At 50.4% G+C, this 13,892-nt stretch overlaps 1 protein-coding gene across 1 annotated transcript in view; it reads left to right on the top strand.

Moving 5' to 3' along the window:
• Positions 1-375: 375 nt before the first annotated feature.
• Positions 376-13,892, top strand: part of LOC142652472 (chloride channel protein B-like) — a 179,860-nt gene continuing 166,343 nt past the window's right edge. The window contains exons 1-2 of the mRNA XM_075828109.1: positions 376-499; positions 638-757. Of these exons, the coding sequence (XP_075684224.1) occupies positions 376-499; positions 638-757 (244 nt within the window). The remainder of the gene's footprint in view (positions 500-637; positions 758-13,892) is intronic.

The following is a 13,892-nucleotide window of genomic DNA, read 5'->3' as shown; positions in this document are numbered from 1 at the left end:
ATCCGACATAGGAGAAATAGTAAACACTGATCATGCCCCGGTCTCTTCTAGAAGCTCACCTGAGGGGAAGTGATTACCTGTTTCCCTCTTTTTTGACCAAGGATGACGCCTTCTTAGGAAGCATGAGGGGTTGGTTGATAGAGTTCGAACACACTAATGCGGTACATATGGATAACGGCTAAAGCGGTTCTGCGAGGTAGGCTGTTAGCATACTTACGCACACATAAGAAGAAGGTGACCCAACAATATGAGGCAGCTAGTGAACGCCTTAGAGCTACATAAACCACCCAACTGGCGTCACATCTGGACTCAGATAGGGAAACCTGGAACGCGGCCAGGCAATATTTTGATGTCTAGCTGGAGAAAGGAGAACAGATGTCTAGAACAAACTTTGAAAGTGAAGTGTTCCAATATGGAAACAAGTCGGCCAGTCTCTTGGCCACACTGGCCAAGGGCAGAATCACGGTCTCTCACGTCATAGCCATAAGAGACACTGAAGGTAGGACCCAAAAGGACCCTAAGTGTATCAACTCTGTATTATGTGACTGCTATAAAAAACTGTATAAGGATGACAATCGAGAATCTCGAGAAGGGGGGGCTTCCCTTGACCTCGTCAATCTCCCATTTCTTACATTAGACCAACTAGACCAGCTCAATGCAGATATCGCTCTGGAAGAAATTAGCAAGATCATAAAGAATCTTCACAATGGCAAATCACCGAGGCCAGATGGGTTCACGGGGAATTCTATAAGGCCATGTTGGAACAAATTACCCCTTTATTGCTGAATTACTATAACACAGTACTGACTACTGGCACTTTACAGGCAGGGTCAAATATAGCATACATAAAGGTCCTGCCAAAACCGGGGAAATATTTGCTGAATCCAGGCTCGTAAAGGCCCATCTCACTCATTTACCAGGACTTAAAGATCCTCACGAAAGTTATGGCGGATAGATTGGCGATTCTGATGCCTGCTCTGGTGGGTTTGTCGTAGGTAGGATTCATCAAGGGGAGGTCTGCGGTGGATAACATCTGCAAAGTACTGACGGTTCTCGATAGGGTTAGGCATTGTCCACAGCCAGACGAATCAACAGCTTTACCTACCTTAGAAGCTGAAAAGGAATTTGACAATGTAAAGTGGCGCTGGCTGGGGATGGTAATGGACAGAATGAATATAGTACGAACTTTTAGAGTACTCCTGAAAGGCCTTTATGATTCTCTGAGGGCTAGGATACACACCCCAGGCTTTGTATCAGAGGCTTTCACACGAAAAAAAGGAATTTGTCAGAGATGCCCATTATCCCCCCTACTTTTTGATCTAGCGCTAGAACCCCTGGCTGGACTATGGGAATCAGGTACCATTTTCAAGGGTATGAAGGTAGGGGACCAAGAGGTATGGCTCACACAATTTGCCGATGATATCCTGATCTTTATGTCACATCCAAAGGGTCAATTAAGTCAATTGCTAGATAAAATCAATGCCTTCGGAGTGCTCTTGGGGTATAAAACGATATCACAAAGAGTGAATTACTGGAACTAGACCATCCCCATTCAAATGAATATTGGTCCGACATAGGGATTCCCATAAACACAAGCTGCACACCATATCACCTACTTGGGCAACAAAATTGGGAGGACACCGAATACACTATACATTTTGAATTATAACCCCATCATAACTAAGTATCCCTAGAACTACAGAAGTGGCAACATTTCCCACTTACAATTTTGGGTCGCTGCCTTCTAGTGAAAATTATGAGCTTCCCAAATCTCCTCTACCCATTACAAACTCTCACAATCCTGTTTTAGCACGCAGACACGAGGCGACTTAACACGGCCTTCTCACACTTTATCTGGAATGGACAGAATTTATGTACTGTGAAGCGGAGGGCAGGATAAACTTCCCCAACATAAGAGGCTCCTGATAAGAGGCTCCAATAAGTGCCTGTTCTGTCACTTATTGGACTGGATGCATGGCACTAGTCATGACTGGCCTAAGTTGAGTCATGTAATATTTTACCTACTAAACCTATTCACCCCCTTTTCCTGCCCATCTCCCAATAACGACACATGACAACCGAGGTTGGATATGAAATGGCCACAGCAGCCGTTTATTTATTTACATAATTTAAATGCAATTTAATCCGAACCATTCGGATAGCTCCACCTCTAATTCACATGACCCAACATGGGTCAGAATCAGAATTAACCATAAACATTTTTTAATACTTTAACAGAGCAGGGGAAGTCCTTGAAGCCATTTTAACCCCTTAATGACCGCCGATAAGCCTTTTGACGGCGGTCATTAATGGGCTTTATTCTACAGCGCCGTCATTCTACGGCGCTGCTGTAGAATAAAGTAAACAGAGCAGGGAGCCGTCAAATCTCCCTGCTCTCAGCTGCCAGAGGCAGCTGAGGGCTGGGGGCGTCCCTGCTCTGCCGGGTGAGATCGATATTAGTATCGATCTCACCCATTTAACCCTTCAGATGCGGTGCACAATAGCGTGCACCGCATCTGAATGGTTTTGGAGAGAGGGAGGGAGCTCCCTCTCTCTCCCACCGACACCCGGCGATAAAATCTCCGAGTGTCAGTGTCTTCTATGGCAGCCGGGGGTCTAATAAAGGCCCCCAGGTCTGCCTGGAGCGAATGCCTGCTAGATCATGCCGCAGGCATGACCTAGCAGATGCCTGTCCGTTTTAAACGGACAGGCAGTAATACACTGCAATACAAAAGTATTGCAGTGTATTATAATAGCGATCGGAGGATAGTGAAGTCCCCTAGTGGGACTAGTATAAAAGTAAAAAAAGTTTAATAAAGTTAATTAAAAAAAAAAGTGAAAAAAAAATAATGAAAAACCCACTTTTTCCCCTTACAAAATGCTTTACTATTAAAAAAAACTACAATAAAGCAAAAAAGTTACACATATTTGGTATCGCCGTGTCCGTAACGACCCCAACTATAAAGCTGTTACATTATTTAACCCGCACTGTAAACGCCGTAAAAAATAAAATAAAAAACAATGGAAAAATTGCTGTTTTCTGTTAATCCTGACTTAAAAAAAATGTGATAAAAAGTGATCAAAAAGTCGCATCTACTCTCAAATGGTACCAATAAAAACTGCAAGTCGTCCCGCAAAAAACAAGACCTTATACAGCTATGCCGACGCAAAAATAAAAAAGTTACAGCTCTTCGAATGTGACAATTGAAAAATGTAAAAAATGGCTTGGACATTAGGGCCCAGAATGCAAGCAGGGGGAAGGGGTTAAGACCGGATTTTCCTTTAAGTTAGCCATCTGCAAACCACCACCAACTCTTTACCTCCAGCCGTAAACCAGCTCGGAGGCACCGCTCACCTCTGCAGATGGCTCCAACCATCAGAAGACCACTTCAAAGGGATAACACCCTATGAAGTCTTCAAATGATATACCTTTTTGGGGGACGCATACCCCCGATGCGAACCCCCCACCATTTTGTACTGACCAACCTCAAGGACTCCCCCCGCCACAGCGAAACAGGCCTTGACTACCTTAAGCCTGTGAGTTCCTCCAAACCACCACCGCCCTCTCAATTCCTTCTGCTAAGGCCAAGCTCCTGAGATCAATTCCAACCTCGGTCAAATGCACCCCATCACTACGTCAATAGTTCCTAACCCCGGACTCCAGATCCCTGTGACGAACACAAATGCCCCCATTCTTGGCAACGAATCGTGACACCGCCCGATTCACCTTAATGCGGGCCTTGTTAACCCTCTCCACCGACCTTGCCAGGCACCAAGCCTTCCTCGGAACTATGTCCGACCAAACAATCATCAAGGACGGATGAGACGCCCACAGACACAGCAAATCATGCTTTATATCCCGCACTAGCTCACGAAAGGGGCGTACCCCTAGATCGTTCCCCCCAACATGTAACACCAAAACCTACGGGACTCTATCCAGGCGAGCATATGTTTGAAACTCGGCCAATACCCGGCTCCATAACATACCTCGAAATCCCAACCAATGTAATACCGCATCCCGACGCGGAATGCGAAGCTGGCGGCCATCCGGGCGCACGTCCACCCGCAGTGCCCCCCAGTGCACAAAAGAATGTCCTAACAGCCAGACTAAACATGGGTGATGATCTGAAAGAAAGGACAAGAAACTCACAGAAAATCATAAGAAACAACGTACAACTCATAACAAATGAGGGCGCACGTAAGACCTAAACCTATTGGACTCCCAGCGGCCAATGCGACGCACGCCCTCGTCATCCAACCCCCAACGCCCAGCTTCCGTAGCCACGCCAATTCTAAACGAGTGAGACGAGTAACACCCGTCCCCCACACCAACCACAGGCAAGCATTTTTTGAATATTGCATCAAATCGACACTTAGACAGAAACGCGCCATTCTCATGACGGAGCAATGGCGCCTCCGGCACCTCGCCCAGTGGCCTGAATGCACCCATGCAAGCGACCGGACACATCGTCGATCCCGGGAGAGCAAACAACACTATCCGCTTACCTCGGCCCAACTGATCGGTCTTGGACCGCCGCACCAACAACTCGAGTCTATCCCCGTAAAGACCAACATCCGCCTGTCGCAACCCCCCAGCCTTAGCCTTACTAGGGGAGACCAACTCCCCAATTCGGAGTGCCCCAAAAAACGCGAGGGAAAAGGCCAACCTAAACAAATCTACCTCATAAGGTGAATTACAAACAGCCCCCAGCGATGCGCCCAGTGAACCAAGGAGGGCAAAAGACACAGGTCGCCTCTGATCTGCTTCGGCCCTACCTCTACGCAATCCTTTCAAAGCTTGCTTTACTAGAAAATGCTTGGATACATCCTGGAAACCCCGTAATTTGAAACCGAACGCCAAACCAGCAACGAAACGATTCACCTTAGCCAGCGAAAAACCCGCCTCCCACGCATCACCCAACCAATACAACAATGCTACCAACCTGTCTTGCTCCGTGCAGACGTTGCCCAATACTCTTACCCAATCCTCCCATTGCTGCCAACAAGCCGAATAAGCGTTCCAAGTCGCCCTAGCCAGCGACCGTTCAATCAACCCTTCCACGTCACCGAAACCAGCTCCCAGAGATGTTCCGGGCAAGCCAAGCCGGACGCATCCGCTCCCGGTGCCAATTGACGAAAACGATCCCACTGCGAGCGAGAAAGAGCATCAGCAATACAGTTGGACACCCCTGGCACATGCACCGCCACCACCCACGCGTTTAGCGACAAACACAATAACTAGGTGACGCAGCAACTGAACCACCGGTAGAGATGATGCCGATAAGTTGTTAATTGCTAACACCACTCCCATGTTATCACAGTGGAAACAAACCTTTTTATCCCTGAGCCTGTCCCCCCAAATGGTCGCTGCAACCACGATGGGAAACAGCTCGAGCAGGGCCAGATTTCGCGTAAGGCCACTGACCACCCAGCTGTCCGGACAGCTCCCCGCACACCATTGACCCCCCGCATATGCGCCAAAACCCCCGGACCCCGCCGCGTCAGTAAACAACTCCACGTCACTCATTTCTTGCACCGGGGACATCCACAACGATTTACCATTATACTGCCCGAGGAACTCGTCCCATACCTGCAGATCTGCCTTGTGTTCCAAACCAAGCCTCACAAAATGATGGGAAGCCCTGATACCCGACGTCGCTGCCGCCAAGCGCCTACTAAAAATTCTACCCATTGGCATAATCCTACAGGCAAAGTTCAACTTCCCCAGCAGCGACTGGAGTTCGCGCAAAGTGATCTTTTTTAGTCGGCAGGCCCGCCTCACCTCCTGTCTCAATGGTAGTAATTTATCCTCAGGCAGCCTGCACTCCATAGCAACCGAATCAATTGCGATCCCTAAAAAACAAATGGTGGAAACTGGGCCCTCAGTTTTACCCGGCGCCAACGGAATTCCGAAATCCGACGCAACCTTCTGCAAGCAATACAATAGGTTACCACAAACAGGAGAACCGCTAGGGCCGACACACAAAGAGTCATCCAGATAATGTATCAACGAGTCCACCCCCGCTACACCCTTCGTCCCCATTCCACGAAGCTACTAAAAGCCTCAAAGTATGCGCACGAAAGAGAACACCCCATTGGAAGACAGCTATCGACATAGAACCCCCCGTTCCAGAAGCAACCCAACAGCCGTTGGCTTTCTGGATGTACAGGCAGCAAACCAAAAGCCGCCTCAATGTCTGTCTTCGCCAACAACGCCCCTTGTCCCGCCCCTCGCACCAACGCCACCGCTTTATCAAATGACGTGTAAACCACTGAACATAAATCGTGATCTATCCCTTCATTTACTGACGCTCCCCTGGGAAAGGACAAATGGTGAATCAAACAGAATATATGGGGCTCCCGCTTCGGCACAATTCCCAAGGGGGATACAACCAAATTCACAACAGGCGGCTCGACAAAAGGACCGGCCATGCGCCCCAGCGAAACTTCCTTTAACAGTTTTTCTGACACAACCGCCGAGTGCAAATAAGCCGACTTAAGGTTACGTCGCGTAACCGGAACCTCGTACGGAGGAGGGGGAATAACAAAACCAAACGAAAACCCCTCAAAAATTAACTCGGCTGCAACCCTATCCGGATATTCAGTTAGATACGGTGCCATTCTTTCCACCCTCACCGGAGACCGACCCTTGGCCAACGGAGGAGGACTGAGGACCTGACCGCTTCCCTTTCCGCATACATTTTGCAGCCCCATGAGAGGAGCCGTTACACTCTGAACAGACATGTTTAAATTTGCATGAGGCCCCGAACTTACACTGGCCATCATTGAACTGCCAGCAGAATCCAAGTTTTGAACCGGAACCCTGTCCGGACTGACCCGACTGACCTTCTTGGCCAACACTCCCGGGTAAGGACTGCTTAACCGGGGCCGTAACCCTTAGCGCAATATCTTTTTGATCCCACCGAATCGCCGGTCGTACCGCTTTTCGCTGGCGAAATTGCTCATCATACCGCAACCACGCCTGCCCACCGTACGCTCTATATGCCTCCCCGATGGCATCTAAATAACAGAACAACGCCGAGCAGTTTTCCGGCGCCTTTTTTCCGATCACGCTCGCCAAAATAGCAAAAGCTTGCGACCAGTTCACGAACGTCTGCGGAATAAGCCTATACCGCCGGCGTTCTTCTTCCTCTTTTTTACTCTCATCCCGCTTGCCTTTATTCAGATTGAACTTAGCAAGCGGCAGAAGAGAAAATATCTCCACGTATTCATCTTTCCAAATACGGTCCCTCACCTCCTGCTTCAGGTGAGCAACTAATGGACCCTCAAAACAGACATACACCCCCCCCCGAGCGCGATCATCCAGCCTAGTTCTATCCCCATCCTTCTGCACCTCCGTTTGAACCGACACTGCTACTACTTCTCTTGAAACCCCCGAAACATTACCACCCACGGACCGCGGCAATACATCACGATGACCTTCCCATACCACCGCCGGGGACACCGCAGGAGCGCTTGCTACCCCACCCTCACAACCCGACATGAAAATTGCTGGATACGGTAACGTGGTTGTTACACACTCACCAGGCTGCCCAGGCGCTGTATTCCCGCCTTCTTCCAAATCCTATCTTGGTGCCGACTGGTGCTCACACCGACATCTACGACATGGGGGCCCCGACATGCTGACCGAGGGGCCGGCCACCTGCCGCCCGAACGTAGGGATCCAAACCTCCGACCGGACTTGTTGCCTCGACGTCGGCGTTGATCTTGTCGTCCTCCCCGACGATCTCGAGGAAGCCTGCCCCCTTGCCGGCACATCACCATGCGGAGCGGCCGTGGATTGCACACTGCATACTGCGGCTGACGGCGGGGGTGTGATCGGGAGCCCGGCCTGCGACTCCCTGTTAGCCGCCAAGCCCCGTCGCGGCTGGGGATTCCTGCCAGGACGCAGGCCCTGGAAGGAGGCGCCTGTCCCAGCAACCTGGCCTGCAGCGTCCTTGGAAGGGCTCCCCCTGCGACGCCGGGCCTGCGGGGCCATGTCTGGGCTCAGACGCTCTGGTGGACGGGACTGCCGGGAGCGGCGGGGTGACCTGGCCTGAGCCACCGCTCCCGACGACGCCCCCTGCTTTATTGTAGCAGGGGCCGCAGGGATCATCTCTCCCCCTGCTGCAGAAACACTAACGCCCGTGAAGAGGGTGGGGGAAGGGGGCGCCTCTATGCCGGCTGCCGACACAGAGCACGACGGGCCTGCCTGAGGGATCCGGGCTAGCACTGCCACTGTTTCCTCCAGCCAGCCCGGATCGTGAAACGCCGCTGCAGCCTGCAGCTGCTCGAACATTGCGGCCAGGGAAGCCATACTAACACTGCCACGGGAGGTAAGTAAATCAATTCTCACTGAGCAGCTCAATTTGCTACCTGTTGTTCCTCCCGCTGGTTCCGGCTCAATGCCGAAAACAGCGGGAGGAACAGATAACTCCCCCCGTCCCCTCCCCTATACGTCCCCTCCCTTTCCCCAACTATCCCTTCTCCTATTGGTTCTCTTCCCTCCTATGGCAGTCATGGAGGCTTCCCCTTAAGCCCTCCGCGCTGCCGTCCAGCCTCGTCTTTTCTCAAACTAGGAGTTAGAAAAACAGCTAACAACTCCACGGAATCCGCTGACCTTACTGCACACTAGATATGCCAAGCTTCCAAACCATGCAAAATGTCTCAATTTTACTCATACCATAATAACATGGAAAAGTTCAAATGGAGAGGCAGCACAAAGATCCCATTGAGACGGATCGAAACGTTGCCTGCCTGTGGAGTGAATAAAACACATCACATTTTTTCACCAATTTCCTTGGAGTGCTGCCTCTTCATTAGAACTTTTGTATTCACAAGGGTTCTTAGCCTCAACCCAGGAGGTTTGCACCCACTGCTATAGATGTGCTGCTTTTCTCTTTTTCTCTTTTTTTCATAATATCATGGAAGATCAGAAAATTATTCAGATTACCATTCTTACTATCCAAACAGATGCTGCTTTGGGACCATCCAGAGTTTTCCCAGGGTAGGGACAACAGTCTTTTCAAAGAATGGAAGGATAAAAATATTATGGTAGCCCAACACTTGATGCACTCAGACCACCCGAGATGGCTTACTTAATATAAATTCACTGATAGAGATAATTTCCCCATTGTACAAATTATGACATTTTCTAAAAACAGACTGCAATCATTCCACACAGAGACGGGAGACCCAGACATAGGTAATGTCATACTTAAGGGTTGGGAGATAGTACATAAGGAAGTACATAAGGAAATCATAGTACTTAAGAAAATCATGAATGAAAGATGGAGGGAATCTTATTTCAAACTTTTTCATAATGCAATATATGGATTCAATATACCAGTCTCGACCTCAAATCACTGCGTGCCCTGTAGTGTCCACTGCCGTGGACTGTCGTGATTACTCACCCCCCGACAGCCGCAGCCATGGATCTGTGAGCGCTGGCCCGCATCTCTTCCCCAGGAGACGCCAGCGCTCACTTCCGCTCCATTCTGCTGTGTCCCGTAGGGTGCGTGTGCACGCTCGTGTCCGGCCTTAAAGGGCAAGCGTGCGCACATCAAGATATCGTCAATTAACCCATGATCACCCTGGACTATAAAAAGGGGCTCTGCCATTTCTCTCATTGCCTGAGCGTTGTTGTGTTTACCCATGCTAGTCTTAGCAAATGGTCCCTTAGTGTTATCCTGTTCCCGTTGTTCCCGTGCCCTGCTACCTGTATCCTGTATCCCGTGCTATATCAGTTCCTGTGCCTTAACCTGTTGGAGTCGTGTTGTGCCCCAGGTCACGCCTGCTGATATACACCACGTCTGGTGTCTACAAGTTCATCTGTGCCGAACCTCCATTACTGTCTGGACTATTAAAGGTACTATTGTACTAGGACTGTTGTTTGGCTAGCTGCTACTCTGCTACGGTGGTGCGGCCTAGTGGGTCCACATACCCACAGATCGTGACATGCCCTAAATGTAACATGACCCAGTCTGATATGTGGCACGGTAGCTGGGAATGTCCGGCTACTCTAAAGTTTTGAGAAGCAACAGGCTGATTGCGTCCTTCTGGTCGTACACCCTACCATCATCACAGTGAAGTATGCTATTTCACCAGGTGAGGCCCTCTGATGAGGAAACCTCCATTACTCCAAAAGGAGTACCCTTGATAGTTCATGTCACCCTAATGGTGGCAAAGAGATGTCTGTTGCAAAATTCCGGACGGTCACAGAGATAATTATCCAGCTGAAAAAGCTCCTACATATAGATCGCCTTGACACTGAGAGACATAAGGAAAAGGTGGCAGACCGCTTTTTTAAAAAGTGGAAACAATTTATCACAACTCATTTGAACAGAGCGGAGATCAAAGACTTGGTGTCTTCTTTTAGACATACAACATGGTATGCAAAAGAGTCACTGAACGGATCCCTGGGACCACTGGATATTTCAGGGAGGGGATAAATCCTGAAGGAGATAAGATATAGACAGATCTCTTGAGCTGATTGCCCGAGGGCCCAATAGGTTTGGTTGATATCTATAATTAGCAAGGTGACAACAAGTATGGGTATATACATCCTTTACTCTGTATATTACTTGAAACATGTCATTATTGTCTAATAATGTCCTGTATCCTTGGGCTGTGACCCAGCGGAGAGACGACACTGAATAGTATGTACACCAAATGGATCGTCTGCATTATAATTCCTGTGTCTTTGTCACATATGGCAATAGTGTAATTTGGCAACGTTATTATGTTTTGTTTTTTCTTTTTGTTTGATCAAAAAAGCAAATAAAAATTATGTTTAAAAAAAAATAAAAAAATAAAAGAGGTTAAAATGCACGTAGCCCTCTTGTGGCAGACAGAGCAAATGCATATACAATTTTCTGAGTTATATAAACAGTAAGGCTGGGTTCCCACACAGCTTAACCCATACCTCCCAACTTTTAAGTATTGCAAAGAGGGACAACCAATTTTTTCCCCTTTTAAGCCACTCCTCTAACCCCGCCCAATCCCCGCCCATACACACCCGGTTCAGTCCACACAGTATCATTCTCCCATAGTGCCTCCCTTCAGTACAATGCCCCCATAGAACCCCCACACAGTATAATGCCAATTATCTGCCCCCACACAGTATAATACCCCTATACATTATAATGCCCCCATAGATGCACCCCGGGCCGGCCTTAGGATAGATGGTGCCCCGTGCAAAATGAACTTTCAGCGCCCCACCCCCATCATTAAAAAAAAATGCCCCATAAAAAAATTATAATGTCCCTTTAGTGCCCCCGTACAGTATAATAATATTTAATAATATAATATATTACAACCCCTTCAAGGACACAGTATTTTGTCCTCTAATTGTGCCCACAGTATTATGCCCCCTGTAGTACCCCTACACAGTATAATGTCCGCTTAGTGGCCCCCACACAGTATAGTGCCCCCTGTAGATTTTGCAATACAGCCTCCCTGTAGACAGTGCCATAATCCCTCACCTCCTCCTTGTAGATCATGCCATACAGCCCCCCACCTCCCCCTTGTAGACTGTGCCATACAGTCCCCCACCTCCCTCTTGTAGACAGTGCCCCCAAACAAAAACAAAAATTTTACTCATCTAGGCCCCGTTCCCATGACGAACTAAGCTGCTCCACAACGGGATCCTTGCATAGCACGGTGTGATCCTGTAGCGTAGTACAGAGTTTCCCAACCTTTTCGGACTTGTGGCAGCACTGGAAAAATAAAATTTTCTCAGGGCACCCCTACCAAAAATTGTTTAGAGAAAGACTAAAAACAATCACTACACTCGTAGGGTATGTTCATACACGTATTTTGTAAGGCAAAAAAAAGTCTGCCTCAAAATTCCTTTAGGAATTGACAGCGTTGTTTGACCTTTTTTTTGTTTTTGCGTTTTTTCTTAAGCCATTGAAGCGAATGCAGAAGACGCAGGCAAAAAAAGCTCCAAACAGGCGATGCAGGTATTTTCTGCCTCCTATTAAATTCAATTGGAGGTCAGAGGCGGAAACCACTTGAAGACCATCAGCCCCCCACTCACAGTAAAATGACCATCAGCCCCCCACTCACAATAAAATGACCATCAGCCCGCCCCTCACAGTAAAATGACCATCAGCCCGCCACTCACAGTAAAATGACCATCAGCCCACCACTCACAGATTCCCCCTGAAGGTAGTGCCACACAGCCCCTTGTAGGTAGCGCCACACAGCCCCTTGTAGGTAGCACCACACAGCCCCTTGTAGGTAGCGCCAAACAACCCCTTGTAGGTAGCGCCACACAGCCCCCTTGTAGGTAGCGCCACACAGCCCCTTGTAGGTAGCACCACACAGCCCCTTGTAGGTAGCGCCAAAAAACCCTTGTAGGTAGCGCCACAGATCCCCCTTGTAGGTAGCTCCACACAGCCCCCTAGTAGGTAGCGCCACACAGCCCCCTTGTAGGTAGCGCCACACAGCCCCCTTGTAGGTAGCACCACACAGCCCCCTAGTAGGTAGCGCCACACAGCCCTCTTGAAGGTAGCACCACACAGCCCCCTTGTAGGTAGCGCCACACAGCCCCCTAGTAGGTAGCGCCACACAGCCCCTTTGTAGGTAATGCCACACAGCCCCCTTGTAGATAGCGCCACACAGCCCCCTTGTAGATAGCGCCAAACAGCCCCCTTGTAGTTAGCGCCACACAGCCCCCTTGTAGAGAGCGCCACACAGCCCCATGTAGAGAGCGCCACACAGCCGCCAGTAGAGACCCCCCACAGCCCCCTGGTAGGGAGCGCCACACAGCCCCCTGGTAGGGAGCGCCACACAGGCCCCTGGTAGGGAGTGCCACACAGCTCCCTGGTAGGGAGCACCACAAAACCCCTGGTAGGGAGCGCCACACAGCCACCTGGTAGGGAGTGCCACACAGCCCCCTGGTAGGGAGTGCCACACAGCCTCCTGGTAGGGAGTGCCACACAGCCCCCTGGTAGGGAGTGCCACAGCCCCCTGGTAGGGAGTGCCACACAGCCCACAGCCCCCTTGTTGGTGGTGCCACACAGCCCCCTTGTAGGTAGCGCCACACAGCCCCCTTGTAGATAGCGCCACACAGCCACCTTGTAGATAGCGCCACACAGCCCCCTTGTAGATAGCGCCAAACAGCCCCCTTGTAGTTAGCGCCACACAGCCCCATGTAGAGAGCGCCACACAGCCGCCAGTAGAGAGCCCCACACAGCCCCCTGGTAGGGAGCACTACACAGCCCCCTGGTAGGGAGCGCCACACAGCCCCCTGGTAGGGAGCACCACACCGGCCCCTGGTAGGGAGCACCACACCGGCCCCTGGTAGGGAGTGCCACACAGCCCCCTGGTAGGGAGCGCCACACAGCCCCCTGGTAGGGAGTGCCACACAGCCCCCTGGTAGGGAACGCCACACAACCCCCTGGTAGGGAGCGCCACATAGCCACCTGGTAGGGAGTGCCACACAGCCCCATGGTAGGGAGTGCCACACAGCCCCTTGGTAGGGAGTGCCACACAGCCCCCTGGTAGGGAGTACCACAGCCACCTGGTAGGGAGTGCCAGACAGCCCACAGCCCCCTTGTAGGTAGTGCCACACAGCCCCCTTGTAGATAGCACCCCCCTTCCTGTAGATAGCGCCACTGTAGCGCTTATGGACAGTGACGTCATTGGCTTTTCCTGGAGTCGGCAACGCTGTGGATGGGGATTCCGCTGTGGATAGGCCACACAGGGATTCCGCTCCTTCAGGGAGCTACAGTGGCGCTAGTAGATAGCAGAGCAGGGAGATACCTCCCTGCTCTGCTATAGTGCCATCGCTACTGCTGTAGCAGCCGCAGCAGCTGCTAGCGGTGCCACTGCCCTCATTCCCGGTGTCGCCGCTAGCAGCCACTATGGCTGCTACAGCGGTAGCG

The sequence above is a fragment of the Rhinoderma darwinii genome, chromosome 5 (assembly GCF_050947455.1).
Source record: "Rhinoderma darwinii isolate aRhiDar2 chromosome 5, aRhiDar2.hap1, whole genome shotgun sequence".
In the NCBI taxonomy this organism is placed as follows: domain Eukaryota; kingdom Metazoa; phylum Chordata; class Amphibia; order Anura; family Rhinodermatidae; genus Rhinoderma; species Rhinoderma darwinii.
Note: the sequence above shows the minus strand (reverse complement) of the source record. Positions and strands in the feature narration are given on the sequence as shown.